At 39.7% G+C, this 16470-nt stretch overlaps 1 protein-coding gene across 1 annotated transcript in view; it reads left to right on the top strand.

Moving 5' to 3' along the window:
• Positions 1-16242, top strand: part of CSE1L (chromosome segregation 1 like) — a 30807-nt gene extending 14565 nt beyond the window's left edge. Inside the window, exons 11-24 of the mRNA XM_007938330.2 lie at positions 54-256; positions 882-966; positions 2156-2217; positions 5688-5824; positions 6951-7054; positions 9177-9274; positions 10568-10718; positions 10858-11066; positions 11624-11721; positions 11817-11902; positions 12620-12701; positions 13929-14075; positions 15127-15358; positions 16153-16242. Of these exons, the coding sequence (XP_007936521.1) occupies positions 54-256; positions 882-966; positions 2156-2217; positions 5688-5824; positions 6951-7054; positions 9177-9274; positions 10568-10718; positions 10858-11066; positions 11624-11721; positions 11817-11902; positions 12620-12701; positions 13929-14075; positions 15127-15358; positions 16153-16242 (1784 nt within the window). The remainder of the gene's footprint in view (positions 1-53; positions 257-881; positions 967-2155; positions 2218-5687; positions 5825-6950; positions 7055-9176; positions 9275-10567; positions 10719-10857; positions 11067-11623; positions 11722-11816; positions 11903-12619; positions 12702-13928; positions 14076-15126; positions 15359-16152) is intronic.
• Positions 16243-16470: the final 228 nt, after the last annotated feature.

Raw genomic sequence — 16470 nt, 5'->3', positions numbered from 1 at the left:
TGGTTGGTGGTTGTTTCTTTCTTCCATGATTATATTTCCGTTTGGTTTTATAGATATTGATACTAGACGCAGGGCTGCTTGTGATCTTGTACGAGGATTATGCAAGTTTTTTGAGGGACCCGTGACAGGAATCTTCTCTGGTTATGTTAATTCCATGCTGCAGGAATATGCAAAAAATCCATCTGTCAACTGGAAACACAAAGATGCAGCCATTTACCTAGTGACATCTTTAGCATCAAAAGCCCAAACACAGAAGGTGATTCTTTTCAATATGGTTTTGTTTCTAAAACAGACTTGTCAGTAATCACAGAAGTCAAGTAGTAACCTCTCTCTGATGATACAGCCTGCTCTGCCTGATAACCAGATACATTGTAATCACCTGTTAGCTCTCATTGGAATTTTCATCATCTCCAAAGATGGCTTTATATTTGACTGATGCCATAGTTATTACCTTAGCTTAGACTCAATGTATAAAACATGCTATATTTAAATTTTGCTATTCTTTAATTTAGGGACATTTCTTTATTATCTATTGTTGTTGTTGTTATGTGCCATCGAGTCGGACCTGACTCATAGCGACCCCTCTTTGGGTTTCCGAGGCAGTGTCACTACGGAAGTAGATTGCCCCATCTTCCTTCCGAGGAGTGGCTGGTGGGTTTGAACCGCCAGCCCTCTGGTTAGCAGTCAAGTGCCTTAGCCACTGTGCTACCAGAGCTCCCATTATCTATTGAGAAAGTCTTATTTTATATATAAGCAGTTTGTGTTCTGAGGTGTTACTCTCTGTTTTTAATGTGGTTTTCTAACGTTTCCTAGAGTTCTGTTCTGGTTGATACATAGAAGTACTTCATGTTAATTTACTTGTTTACAAATTTGCTTTTCAGCATGGGATTACACAAGCAAATGAACTTGTAAATCTTACTGAGTTCTTTGTGAATCACATTCTCCCTGATTTAAAATCAGCTAATGGTGAGTTTTTGAAATTTTTTCTTTTGTACAACTTACAACACTATACCTGCAGATTTTTGTTTGCATCAGTTTTTATACTACAGAATAAGTCATAATAAGCAAACATTGTAATAAGGGCTGTGTATAACAGTGATGGTCTTAAAACCAGTTCCTAGTCTTATTGCAGTTCTTTCTTTTATTGAATAAAATCTTAAATGGTTTCCTCAGATCCTCCCTAGGTGAAATTAACTTTCTATAAAGAAGGTATCACTTGTATGGAAAGAACACAGAAGTGAGTAGAAGTGACCTGTAACTTAACTTTTATTTTGGTATAGGCATGGTGATCATACTTTAGTTTCCTTTCTATCTCATTTGAAAAATAATCTCTGTAAAAAAACAGAGATAAATTTCAGAGTACTTGAAACAGATAAATACTATGGATCATTTCCTATAGAGTGTGCTAATAAAGCTTACCGTGTATGTGTGTGTGTGTGTGTGTCTGTCTGTCCATTTTATTTATTTACTTATTTATTTTGCTTTGTATGGAAATTTTAAAATACACTCAGAGATAGAATGTTACAATGAGCTTCCATGCTACCATTACCCAGCTTCAAGAATTATTACAGTTTGGCCAGTGTTCTTTCATCTATCCCTTTGACTCATTTATATTTCTACCATTAGGGTAATTTTAAAGGAGCCCTAGTGGCTCATTTAGCATTCGGCTACTAACCACAATGTTGGTGGTTTGAACCGACCAGCCATTCCGTGGGAGAAAGATTTAGCAGTCTGCCTCCATAAAGATTACAGCTTTGGAAACCCTGTGGGGCTGCTCTCCTCGGACTGTAGGATTACCATGAGTTAGGAGCGACTTGACAGCAGTAGGGTAGGGTAGGGTACATCCCAGCCAGAGCCGTGTGTTCTTAATTTTGAGTAGCTACACTCTGGAATTAGAACACAGTCCAGTCTCTTTTCGTTCAAATATATTAGTAATATATGGTCATTTGTGGTGAAACTTAAATTAAGGAAGGGCAGAGAATTAATGGCTACATACAAAATGGAACATTATATAATTAAGTGGCTTGAATCATTTGACATTTTGGTTACCAAAGCCAATTTTTAAAATCTGGTAATACTGTCATTAGTTTGACAGTAACAATCTGATTAACTGGCTTCACACTTAAATAACTATGACTTTTTATTCTTTTACTAGTGAATGAATTTCCTGTCCTTAAAGCTGATGGTATCAAATATATTATGATTTTTAGAAATCAAGTAAGTAGCTTTTCATTTATTATATGCCACTTTTCACATAAGTCTTGTTATGTACCAGCCTCTCTTCTCCTGAACTGTGGAATCATTTGAGATCCACATCTAACAAAATTTAACAGTAATTCCTTAATGGCTTCTGATTCTGGCCCATGCTTTATTTTCCTTGTCTCAAAAATATCTCTTTATAATGGTTTTATTAAAAAATAGATCCAGACAAAGCCCACACATTGCTTATGGTTGATTTTGTCTCAGATCTCTTAACTGCAGGTTAGAGGCCCTCCTGCTTGTCTTTATGCCTGTTACTTATTGGAGAAACTAGTAATTTATTTTGTAGAATTTCTCACATTCTGCTTATAGCTGAATGTATCCTCATGGCATCGTTCCTATTGTTCCTCTGTTCCCTGTACTTGTAAATAAACTGGTAGACATGGAGGCTTGGTTAGATTTAGATTCTCTAGAGGGGGACATGTCTCTGCCATCAGTATCCTTTGGTTTCCTTAATCAAACAAAACAAAAACATAATGTTTGGTTGTCTACTTTTGTGATAGAGTGATGAATGAGCTCAGGTGAAGAAACTCTCTTGATAATTTTTAAAATACTGTTCTTTCAAATTAAGATATATTTCACATGACATAAAAGTTACCATTTTGAAATGTACATTTAGTGGTTTTTAGTCTATCTCATTGACAAGTGTTATTACTACTGTATACAGAAAAATAGGTTAAATGCTTATGTTTTTCCCCTCTATCAATTTTAAAGCAGTGAGTTAGTGCCTTAGCAATCTCCAAAATGGCAAATAAGGTGTTTTTTGGGGGTGCTGTGGTTCTTGGCTCTCTGGTAGTTTAGTGCCTAAGGCATTTGACTGCTAACCAGAAGGCTGGCAGTTCAAACCCACCAGGTGCTCCATGGAAGGAATATGGAGCAATCCACTTTTGTAAAGATTTAACTGCCTCAGAAACCCAATGGGCATCGCTATGAGTAGGAATCAACTTGATGGCAGTGGGTTAGTTTCAAAAAAACAATTAACTGTTGCTAATGTAAGACCACTAAATGCAGTTTAATTTTTTTGTAGTTTTTTTATGCCCTTCAGATATTACCGTTAGCCACCAACAGAGTAAACAAGTAGGTGCGTTTGTGAGTGTTTTGTTTTGGGGGGTGCCAAAGGGGCAGGGAGGCCACATCTTCTGACCTCCTCTAACCCCACAAGAGGAAGATAGTTCCTCTCGCAGCACTCACTACCTCTCTGCTGGGTTTGATAATTTGCTGCAGGGGCCGCACAGAACTCATGATTATGGGGTTTATTAGGAAAGCAACGGGCTACAATTCAAGTTCAGGAACATGCTCAGTCTCTTGTCTGCCCGCTGTCTCTCAGCTGACAGTCTCTCTTAGCAGTGGGTGTCTCTTGCTTCTCTTAGCCAGCACTGAGAGATTTCTTCTGCCTCTAGGAGGGCTCCTTTTGAGCCTGGCAGAGTGGCAAACTAACCAATTTCAACATCACAGTTTTACACACCTGAGGGAGAGTGAACTTCCCAGAAAATTACTTTGTGGTGCTCCCAACAGAAATACCCCAGGTGGATAACTTTAACATCAGGAGCTACTTAGTTGCTCACTGCAAATACCACCACGGAGTTTACAAAGACTTACGGCTAGAAAAGCCACACTATGTAATTTACTACACTGCAGTGGGGCGTAGATGGCACTGCTTTACATGACTCCAAAGTCAAATGATAAAAAACAAAAGGTCAAAAGGTACATTCAGAAAGGTCTCACTTTGATCCTTGTGCCTTTCTCCTTAGTCCCCCTTCCCTAAAGGTAACCATGTGCTCTCCGTGTTTTTGCACTTTTTTTTACTTGGTAAATCCTGCATATCATCCATAGTACTTACGTCTTCTCATTCTTTTTTCATATCTGCCTAGTACTACCCTGGTTGACTCAGCTATCTGCTATAGATAGATATTTTGGTTGTGTTCTGCCTCTTGGCATTTTGACTGGCCTTGTGTTGCTTTGAATTTTTGCCATCGTGAATGGGGGTTCGATTCCTAGAGGTTGGATTGCTAGATTAGAAAGTAATACGTATGTGATTTTGCTAGATATTGTTGAATCCTCTTTCAAAGGGTTGTACCATATTGGAAATTCTTTCAGAAATGAATGAGAATGCCTATTTTCCCAGTAGAATGTGTTGGAGTTGTGCCAATCTGATGGAAGAGAAATGGCATCTCGTTGTAGTTTTAATTTGCTTTTTTCTTATTTCAATTTAGGTTGAACATCATTTCATTTTTTAAGGGACATTTGCGTTTCTTTCCTGTGAACTATCCATATTCTTCTGCCCATTTTTAATGTGTTTTTTCTTCTTAATTTTAAGAAGCATGGCTTTTGTTTTGATATGTACACTTTAAGTTACTTTCATGTTAGTGAGATAAAAAATAAAATATACAAAATCATATTCCCGTAACACTTCTTCCCAGTAACACTGCTTCCATTTTGCAAAATATATAAAACACACAAGAATGGAGAATACTGTAATGAGTCCCCCATACCCACCACACACCTCCATGCCCTTGTTGCTTAAATATAGAAACATAGTACTGGCACCCTGGGCACCTTCTACTCTATCCCCAGAGTTAATTACTAGAATCAGTTTAGGTAGTTTCATACCCATGTATGTGTTCCTACTTGTACTACCTATTTATATATCCATAAAAATTAAGTAGTATTCTGTAGGTTTTAACTATAGAGCACAGGTATACTCTGCAACACATGGGGTCACCATAAGTCAGAATCTACCTAATGGCAGCTGGTTTGTGGTTTTTTGTAGGTTTTAAAGTTTTGTTTTTGAGAGTTATTAATCTTAGTAGCTATGGTTCATTTTTAAACAGTTGCGTAGTATTCTATCAAAAGACCATGCCGTGGCAGTATTTCCTGTGGATGATTCTTTGATTTCTTCATTTTAAAAATTACAATTTTGATGTGTCTTTGTCAGTACTTGTCAAGGTTACTGTGCTGTGCAACCTAAAGTTACTCTGTTTTCCTGACTCCATAATGTATGTTCTAGATTTTTAGAGGTGTTTAATGATAGTCAGTATTATTTTTGGGCCCCCCCTTTTGTTTTTTGAAAGAGAAAATGAGGCATAAAGAGGTTAAATGACTTTGCAAGAAATACCTGAGAGTGAAAAGTACAATTCTTAAAATTAGCACAATCTTCGTCTGCTTCTCCTTGATACTATTCTATTGTATGTTTACTTATCTGTAAGATTTACCTTCATCTTAGTTTTGTTAAGGTTCTTAGAAAAATAATTGGAATGTGAATTGAGTCATTTTGTAGAGGAGGGTCGAGATTCTCCATAGTCTGATGTCCCATTGCAACAGAGCCTTTAACCAAACAACTTTGTAAAATCAGCAAACCCTTTTTCAGTTACATTTTACTCTAAAATGGCATCATCTTTTAATAAAAGTATGTATGTTGTGTTTTTCAGGTACCAAAAGAACATCTTTTAGTCTCTATCCCTCTTTTGATTAATCATCTTCAAGCTGAAAGTATTGTTGTTCACACGTATGCAGCTCACGCTCTCGAAAGGCTGTTTACTATGAGAGGGCCTGGTAATGCCACTCTGTGAGTATTTGGTTCTAAGCTGTTTATGTATTTTCTTGTAGCTCAGGTTCGATACTGTGTCAGAAATGTCTCTGAATAGATTCATAATTTCATTTGTAGTTAGGAAAAGAAATGTGTGCTTTTTACCCAGTTGTACTCTGAATTCAAGAAGGGTGTGAAGCAGCTTACTAAAATAGGTGCACTGTGACAGAGCATAGTGAAATACAGGAGGAAATTGGAGCAAAGCAAATGGACTGTTAGGTGAGATTAATAAACAGAAGTATTACGCCAAAAGATTCTGTGCTGTAGGCATAGAAGTGCCCGGAATTTTATTTGGAGTTTACTGACAGCCAAGACAGAAAAAGAAGCCTGGTGAGTTAAAACAGTCACAGTCTCCTTGGAAAGCACCTTAGCAGTGGGTCTTGGGTAAGGGAATACCGTGTCCCTAGTGAGCAGTTTCGGACAAGTTCAGACGGCATTCATTTTCACATGGCTGTAGTCTCGCTGTCATTGCTGAGGTGGAACACAGCTGTGAGGAAGTAATTCTTTAGAAGCCTAGCAGTCACTCTTCTGACCTGATCCAAGAACAAAAGGTAGATGATGGGATGGTCTGCTCATGTTTCAGGCCATTCTGTAATAGCATTTTTTCTTAAAACTTAGCTTTGGGTTAGAGATGGGTAACTGTTCTAGGTTCTTTGCTCCATGAAAAACGTGAACTACAGACACCCTTAGTGGCCAAATAAGGGTTGAGAGAACATCCCTTAAGGTGAGTCAAAGCAGTACCTGTCTTCAGGCCCAGAGCTGATGCAGAAAACAGTTTAAATTTGCTCTGCCTCCAGAAAAGGTGGACACCAGTAGTCCAAGTCCTGACACTGGTGTGATCAGTAGGAACCATTGCAGCTTTAGGTTATCTTGGGTTTCCCTGAATTTTGGTTTCTTGAACTGTTTGGTCTCACATGTGCTTTCTTTATGAGTTTAGCATGAGCAGATATAAGAATCTATTTCCCTCCGCTGCCAGCCAGTTGTCAGTGGTGAGAGATGGCGTGGTTTCTTGCTGAGACACGTGATTAGGAGTTAGTGCCAAGGCTGTTCCACGATGACAAGCTCAAGAGTTGGCGGTGACTGAAAGCTGTTTTTTCATCTATAGCTTTACAGCGGCAGAAATCGCACCGTTTGTTGAGATTCTGCTGACAAACCTTTTCAAAGCTCTCACACTTCCTGGCTCTTCAGAAAATGAATATATTATGAAAGGTAGGCCTTCCTTGGGGTACAGATGGGAATTAAGTATCTAATCACTGATTACAAAGGTAAACACTCTGAGCTGCACTTCAGGCTACATATTCTGTGAACTAGATACACTCTTTGCCAAGAATTTGGCAGGTTTAGTTATCTATAACTGAAAGATACTGCTTTGTTTATATCAAGTGTTTTCAGTACGTTTTTACATTAACTTGATATAGAGCCCCTCTTAAAAAAAAGCATCAAACTTTTTTCCCCCCTTGTAGTGAACTTCCTGAGAGCAAGGGTCAGATCATGCAACACACATTGAGGGCCTGCTGTGCTAGGTCTTGGTGAAACATGGGTCTACACGGCAGACCCCACAATGACCCTGCCTTCATAGACGTACTGCCAAGGACACAGGCAGATGTAACCATCTGCCAAGAGCTGCATTAGGGGAGTCTCCTGATCCCTGACATTAGAGACAATCACAGTCTTACTGTCACATCCAAGAACCCACAGGAAATACTCTTCAAAGAAACTGTCCCTGATGCCTGTAGCCTAGCTCACGATGGCTTTTGAATATGTTTGGTTTTGCACTACTACCAACAGAGATGTCTGATTATTTTGCTTCGTGTCCATTTCTATGAGGGCAGTTAACTGGCTATGGGCTTCAATGCTGTATTCCTAGGGTATGCAGAACACCCAAGTTGTAATACCTTCCCAATAAATATCATATAAGTGGATAAGGATTCCTTTCCAGCCCAGAGGAGGGGCACGCAGTTCATCCTTTCTCAGATACAGGAATGGCTTTCTCTAGGAATTGACATCTGAGCTGAGATGTGAGTGGTAGGTAGCAGTCAGCTAGTCTGAAGGGTGAGTGGGTCTTTGGCTCAAATAGAGGAAATCACATTCAGAATTTTGGAGGCAAGAGAAGATTAACTTTCTGCCCCTGTGCCAGGCATGTAGGAGGTATTCTGCTTAGTATGCGTGTTTCTATTTGTGGAAAGAGCTGACATCATTTTTACCTTCCTAATGTATTCTCCGGGAGCTCTGGTAGCATAGTGGCTAAGACACTTGACTGCTAACCAGAAGGCTGGCGGTTCAAACCCACCAGCCACTCCTCGGAAGGAAGGTTGGGCAATCCTACTTCCGTAGTGATACTGCCTCGGAAACCCAAGGAGGGGTCGCTATGAGTCAGGGCTGACTCGACGGCACATGACAACAACAACAACAATGTATTCTCCACTCCTCGGAAGGAAGATGGGGCAGTCTACTTCCGTAGTGACACTGTCTCGGAAGTCCAAGGAGGGGGTCGCTATGAGTTGGGTGTGACTCCATGGCACATAACAACAACAGTGTATTCTCAGGAGCTCTGGTAGCATAGTGCCTAAAGCATTTGTTTGCTAACCAGAAGGTTGACAGTTCAAACTCATCAGCCACTCCTCGGAAGGAATGTTGGGCAATCTACTTCTGTAGTGATACTGCCTTAGAAACCCAAGAAGGGGTCGCTATGAGTCGTATGTGACTCGACAGCAATGAGTTTGGTTTGGAGTGTATTTCTCTCATGTGAAATGTGAAATATTTTTAGGCAACTATTAATGAGCAGTATTTTTACAGTTTGAGTCCCTCTGTCTTTATATGTATTTTTAGGTTTTTCTTAGGCTCTTACTTTGTCTTTTGGGAGAATGGATAGGAGGCCTTTCCTCTGTTTCTTGTGCACTGAGGCCAGGTTTCCTCCAGGCTAAGGGTAGACATTTCCCGTCATGGCTTTGTAAATGAGAGACCCAAGGCAGTTCTCTGTGGCATTCTGCTGTTGCCTCACCTCCAGCGCTGCCCCAACACCCTGTCTCACCAGCTAGTTCTTCTCTTTGCCTCTTTAGTCACTTATTTTTTGTCCCTTTTTAAATTCTTCAAGCCTTAGGCCTTCTGGAAACACTGGGAGTATTTCCCAGCTAAATTTTTTTGCCAACCTCTGCCCTAATCTCAAAAGGATGGGAAATGGAGATAATTTCTAAATTTGTATAACTACCTCGGTTGGTTAAGCTTCTTAAAATTTCAGTTGATGAATTCATTAGTGGGCTTTTCCTCCCCCTGTTGTTTCATTCTGAAGTTTAGCTTACCTTTTTGTTTCTTCTGTTTATATATTTTACAGCTATCATGAGGAGCTTTTCCCTCCTACAAGAAGCCATAATCCCCTACATCCCTACTCTCATCACTCAGCTTACACAGAAGCTGTTAGCTGTTAGTAAGGTAACAGAGCAATTTTGAAAGTGCATTTACATTTTAACTTTTACTCCAAACTTTTCAGCGATCAGACTCCCTGGTAGGAGGTCAGACTTTGGAGAAGGTCTGTGAATTCCTTCTGACCAGCAGCTAATAAACTTTTCTAAAGATGTAGAGATGGTACTAGATTTCTCGTGTGGCAGTCACCTTTATCTACAGACCTATAAATTGTAAAATATGCTTTTATTCTCATTACAGAAGTTAACATGTTCGCTGTTGAAAACTGAGGAAGTTTGGATAACCTGAAATTGTTTTAAATTTAGGAAAATAGACAGCACTAAGCGGACATAGAGCAGTTGTTTGGGCCTCTGTCAAATGACAACTAAAGCCCTTTGTGTGTCTTTTCTTCCTTGCTCTTATTTCCCAACTATAAAGTATACTCTTTGGTCTAAATTTATATGTATAATTTCATTTGTATTTTATTAATGCTAAGTTTTAGAAAATTTAAAAATCTCTCAAAGACTGACAGAATTCCCTTTCAGATGCTTGTTCCTAATTACTCTATGAAAAAGAGATAAATTGTTAGAAAGTATTACAGGGACCTTGAAGAACAGAGTGATTATTTTTCAACTAAATTCTGGGCAAGGATCTTGAACTACTTTGATCCCTGGGGGGAGCACAAGAGAAGGGAAGCAGTTACCACCTTCATCCAGAATATACACCCCTTGTCAAGTACATAGAAACACTCGTCTTCTGACTTTGACATGGTAGCCTGCCAAGAAGGATTTTGTTAGAAGGAAATAGGGTTTTGGTGCTTAAAAAAACACTTGGAAACCAGTGGTATGGACCATCACCAGTCTGTAGATACCAACATCTAGACCCATAGCACTTAGGTTTGCCACAGTCCCACACAGGGCTGGGGCAGAGCCCGAACTCCATGTTCCTGCTCTGGCTTGTTTCTGCTGTCACCAGCATCTGGCCTTACTCTCCCAGTGGTGGCTCTTTGAGAGCGCCCAGGCTGAAGATGGGTCCTTACAGCTCTGGGAGCTAAGGGTTATGTCATCACTACTATGATTCTGGACTTTAGCCCATTACAAATAAATACTAATGAGTATTGTTTTTATACTTTGAATTTTAAAGTAAATTTAAAATTCTAGCATCTGAACAGTCTTTTTAGTGTAACTGGTATTTTTTTCTTAATATTGCTTAAAAAGGTTCTATTTTAATAAATGTATTTTATAATGGTTAGATGTGTTTTAGTTATTTAATATAATCACTTGGATTATTAGGATAATCAGCTTTTTTATTATTAAATTTCAGAACCCAAGCAAACCTCACTTTAATCACTACATGTTCGAAGCAATTTGTTTATCCATAAGAATAACTTGCAAAGCTAACCCAGCTGCTGTTGTAAATTTTGAGGAGGCTTTGTTTCTGGTGTTTACTGAAATTTTACAAAATGATGTGCAAGGTAAGTTAAAGGAAGCTATCTTCTCCAGTGGAATAAAGTGATTAAAGTCGCTGTAAAATGCAGCCTGCCTAAGATGTGTGCCTTTGTTATCGGAGTCTTTCATTCTGAAGCTAACAGCCATGTTTACTTTTATCAACAGAATTTATTCCCTACGTCTTTCAAGTGATGTCTTTGCTTCTGGAAACACATAAAAGTGACATCCCATCTTCCTACATGGCCTTATTTCCTCACCTCTTGCAGCCAGTGCTCTGGGAGAGGACGGGGAACATCCCTGCCCTAGTGAGGCTGCTCCAGGCCTTCTTAGAACGCGGCGCAAGCACAATCGCGAGGGCCGCAGCGGACAAAATCGTGAGTCAGATTCAGTTCCGGCTTCTGAAGTAGCTCTGAGAAAGTAAGGACAGCAGGTCTTAAATTGTTTCTTATTTTGTTGTAAAACAGCAAAACATACAACATAACATTTGCCAGTTCAACAGAGTTTTTAAAAACATCTTAATTTCAAATGAATTTAATAAAGGAGGTGATGAGGTACTTGGTGAAAAATGTTACTGTGGTTTTTAATACAATTAAGTATCTTTTAGTAATTATCTCAGTGATGGAAACTTTAAAAAGTCAAATGGATTAATTTTAAGTACTTTAAGGGCTTATTCCCACCTCAGTCCTCCCCCATACATTTTAAGGGAAAACGGTAATTTTTAAAATCATGTATGCAGCTACTAACTGAAAGGTTGTCAGTTCAAAGCCACCAGCCGTTACACAGGAGAAAGATGAGGCAGTCTGCTTCTGTGAGATTCACAGCCTTGGAGACCCTGCAGGGCAATTCACTCTGTCCTACAGGGTGTCTGTGAGTCAGAATCGACTTGATAGCAGTCTGCTTCATTGTGTCTATTTGATCTGATTTGTTACAGCCTGGGTTACTAGGTGTCTTCCAGAAGCTGATTGCATCTAAAGCAAATGACCACCAAGGTTTCTATCTTCTAAACAGTATAATAGAGCACATGCCCCCGTGAGTACAAATATAACCTCACTGTGAATCAGAGATTTTCTTTATACTCAGAAAAATGCTATATTACATAATGGCTTTTTCCTTTAATTCTTCAGTGAATCAGTTGACCAATACAGGAAGCAGATCTTCATTCTGCTATTCCAGAGACTTCAGAATTCCAAAACAACAAAGTTTATCAAGAGTAAGTCAAGTCATTTGGGTGTTCCTATAGAAATGAAGGAAAGTGGCTAAAACCCTTAGACTTTGTCTCAGCTTCTGGGGGCTGCCATAGGAAAACACCACAGATCAGTTGGTTTTAAAGAAGAGAAACTTACTTTCTCACCGTTTTGGAGGCTAGAAGTCAGAATGCAGGTGTCAGCAGGGCTCTGCTTGCTCTCTCTGGGCTGCAGGAAAAGACCTTTTCTTCGTCTCTCTTCTAAGTGTCTTGTAAGACACTGCTCAGAAAGGACCCATCTCCTCCTCCAGTATGAGGACAGATGACAAATGGAAAGTCCTATCTCCAAACACAGTCCCATTCAAATTACAGGGGTCAGGACTTCCTATCTTGGTGGGGAACACTCAATCCATAACACTTCATGGTTACTGATAATCCTTTTATCAGTTAACAATCTTAAGTATAAAATATTTTTAAATGCTTGTGTTCTCTAAATCCTGAGTCATTTTCAAATATATTGTGTACTAAAGGTTGGTTTATAAGTTCAGATATCAATATATTTTTCCAATAGAAATAATACTGTATTAGAAGTTAAGTAAGTCATTGATGCCAGAGTTAGCAATTGAGTTTTTAATGATTATGAATGTTTCATTTGGCAGAAAGTACTTTTTTATGCTAAGACCTAAACCACTTGTTTAGTGCAATAAATCCATTATATTGACATTCACTATCTTCTTTCAACAGGTTTCTTAGTCTTTATTAATTTGTATTGCATAAAATACGGGGCATTAGCACTACAAGAAATATTTGATGGTATACAACCAAAGTAAGTTTGTTTCTGTTAAGTATTTCACTTAGAAAAGGACAAAATTATTTAACCTCTCCTTTTAGCTCAGACGAGTACCTATTTTATAGATGATTTCATGATTCTTGGTACAGTGGCACCATTGTGATTCTTTTAAAAAGATTCTTGGCATGTTGAGTGATACAGAGGACAATCCCTGCAGAGGCCCAGGGTTACTCCACTCTGGGTACTCTTCTCTTACGGCCAATGTTCTGCCAGAAGATTGATGGTGTTTCCAGGAGCCCACCTCTTCTAAGGCCAACAGCATGGCTTTTTTAAATGAGAAAAGTCCATATTAACAAAACTTTGCTTTTTACTGTTCCTTAGAATATTAATAGAAAAGATAGAATTAGGTGTCATTTTGCATTCATTGGGAAAGGAAGGGTTACAAAGAGATGACAGAGAACAGTGAAATCCCTGTATTGGGTTTGTGAGAAATAAATTAACCCCAAAGTATTCCAGAGAATAGGATTCCCAGCATTAGGGGGTGGTGAAGAGGTCAGCGTGCTCCCGCACAGCCAGTGGGCACCTGAGCTAGTGCTGATGGGCACAGGCTTTCTGCAGAACAAACAATAAGCACTTCCTATCCAAAGCCTTTAAGTCCATACTCTGATACCCAGTATTTCCACCTAAAAGAATTTATTCTGATAAAGCATAAACAAGATTTTGCATAATTTAGAATCTTGAAAACTTTGCTTCTAGGATGTTTTCAACAACATAGCGTGATTGGCCAAATCGTTTTTGTAATACAGCCACTAACATTTCCATAGTTAAAGGTATGTAAGCAAAGAGAGTTAGGTAGGTTATAATCCAAAATTGTTAAAACTAGTTTATCACTGGATGGTGGTATCGTGGGTGTTTATTTTATCTTCTTGTTCTTACCCTTGTTTTCTAATTTCTAATTTTTCAGTGATTTCTTGAGTAATCAAAAAATTAAAGACAAAACTATAGCTGTGAAGATTATCCTTGCGCACAGGCTTAAGATAGTGTGAATGATCATTCACAGAGCTGACAGCCTGGTCACATGGGAGAAGTTTGTTTTTGTTTTGTCATCTCTAGGTCTCTTGATTCATTTCATTTGACAAAAATAGCAGCTTTTTAACTTAATACTTCATGATATTCATAAGGAGTCACTGAGTATATAAATAATCTCTCAGTATTTCTTTCATTATAGTAGTACTCTAATGGAGTTTATTTTGCTGTTAATAGAATGTTTGGAATGGTTTTGGAGAAAATCATTATTCCTGAAATTCAGAAGGTGTCTGGAAACGTAGAAAAAAAGATCTGTGCAGTTGGCATAACCAAATTACTAACAGAATGCCCTCCGATGATGGACACAGAGTATACTAAGCTATGGTAAGTACATCCTTTAAAGTTTTTGGAAATCGCAGCTTCTTCTCCTTGTGACAGCAACATCGAACCAGTCCTTTTTCTTGAGGGCCAAGAGACTCAGGTCCTGATCATGGCTTCTCTACTGGCCACAGTCCTACCCTAGATAAGACTTGTCGTTCCTTCCGAGTCTAGAAAGATCTTGTTTCCTAGTTCTTAACTTTTTTTGGGGAATCATGGACCCCTTTGAGAATCCGATAAAAGTGGTCTAGGTGACCTCTAAGACTGTTTAATGACAGAAACCCAGCCAAACTGGCTGCATTTCTATGAGGGGGAACTGAAGTAGCCAAGAGCAGAGCCTGCCTCCTGTTCTCTGTGTCAGGAGCCTGGCGCTTCTCCACCTCTTGGCGCTTCACTGCCTCTTGGCCCTTTACCTCTTACCTCTCCTCCTTTCCTGTTTTGGTTCCATGCAGGGAGTGGCTTCCCATGACATGATCTGGTAACTTGAGGCTTGTATTTTCCAACTAAAGATCTGGCATTGAATCTCCTTGGTTTGGCACAGGTCACCTGCCCTTCCTATTAGCCAAGCCTGGGTCACATAAAGGAGTCTTGGTGGCTTAGTGGTTAAGCACTCGGCTGCTGGCCACAAGGGTAGTGGTTTGAACTCACCAGATGCTCTGTGGAAGAAGCCCTGGTGATCATGTCCCCAGAGATGGCAGCCTTGGAAACGTTACGGGGCAGTGATGCTCTGGCGTATAGGGTCAATGTGAGTCCGTATTGACTTAACAGCAGCAGGTTTGGTTTGGGGTTTTTTGGGGATGGATTACATAGTCCGAGTTTGAGAGCTGTGGGGGTCTAATAGTTTCCCAAAGACACATTTGGGTTTGGGTGCTATGGCTGATGGAACTGAAGAATACTGTCTGGATAAGCATAAGGTGCTGGTGTCCATCTTAATTTCAAAGGTCTCTTCCTACTCTTGAGATAAATTTTGAGATAAAATTTTGTTTATTGTAGGAATTGCTCCTCATTGTTTAAATCTTCAAAGTATTTTCTTTTGTTTTCCATTCTTTCAATCCAGGACTCCTTTATTACAGTCTCTGATTGGCCTTTTTGAGTTACCTGAAGATGATACCATCCCTGATGAGGAACATTTCATTGACATTGAAGACACACCAGGGTACCAGACTGCCTTCTCACAGTTGGCTTTTGCTGGGAAAAAAGAGCATGATCCCGTGGGTCAAATGGTGAACAACCCCAAAATCCACCTGGCACAGTCCCTTCACAAACTGTCTACTGCCCGTCCAGGGAGGGTGAGTGTCTGGGTTGTCAAAGGACTGAATCCATGGGGGCTTTGAGGCAGGCGAGAGCACAGTGCCCTTTCCATTGGCCAGCAGAATTAGCTTACATCTCAGATTGAATTACATGCACAGCTGACTTTCTTTAGTTACAATGATGTACCCTTTTCTCCCCTTTATGATATTCGGCAAAAACTAGTTTAAACACATGGTTTTAGGAGTAACAAAAAGGGGGGATCTTTGACTAGAAATGCATTTATTTCCCAGATTGAAATCATCAGTCTAGTATGCAAAGCATGAATCCATCCTTAAAATGTAGGCATTTATTTTTTTCTAATTGCAGCATTCCCAGAAATAAAATAGCAGACCGTGGAGTAAATCTAGTGGTGTCTGTATAGTTGCAGTTAGCCAGCATTTCGTTTCCATTGTTTCATTATGAAAAATTCTGCACATGCACAAACAGGAGAGTGTCATGAATCCTCCCATGCCCACTTTTAATGATGACCAACAGTCTACCAGTAGTCTTTCTCTTTTTCTCTCCTTGCTCGAGGATTGCAGAGCAAGCCTTAGACATCACATCATTTTAGGTGTTGGTTTTGTTTTGTATGTAGCTGCACCACTGCTGTCACAGCCATGCCTTGGGGATCTGCTTTTAGACCGCCCATCTTTGAAGGTGTTTAATGGCAGTTGTGGCCTTGGGGAATCCCTTTGGCAGCAGTTTATTTATGAGTGACAGCTCTCATGGGCTGTGGGCTTTGCGTTGGCACAGCAGCGTCCCCAACAGCCAGGTTGTCTTTCTGATCTTTCAGGTCCCGTCGATGGTGAGCACCAGCCTCAACGCAGAAGCTCTCCAGTATCTCCAAGGCTACCTTCAGGCGGCCAGTGTGACACTGCTGTGAGCTGCATTTTTCTGACGGGCTTGTGTGCCATGATGGCTCCTGAGCAAATGATCCTGTAGGCCTTGGAGCAGAGCTGCTTTAAAACAAAGCAAGTTTTCCTTTGAACTTGTCACAAAATCCATCTTGTAAAGGGTATTAAATGTTGCTTTGAGCTGACCTTGAGCAAATTAGGTGGTTTGTGTGATTATACATGTCAGTGGTAATCTTTCCAGTGTGCAGCATCGAGGG

The sequence above is a fragment of the Orycteropus afer genome, unplaced genomic scaffold (genome assembly GCF_000298275.1).
Source record: "Orycteropus afer afer isolate SDZICR_OR568_19922 unplaced genomic scaffold, OryAfe1.0 scaffold00049, whole genome shotgun sequence".
NCBI lineage: Eukaryota > Metazoa > Chordata > Mammalia > Tubulidentata > Orycteropodidae > Orycteropus > Orycteropus afer.
This window is presented reverse-complemented; position numbering and strand designations above follow the sequence as displayed.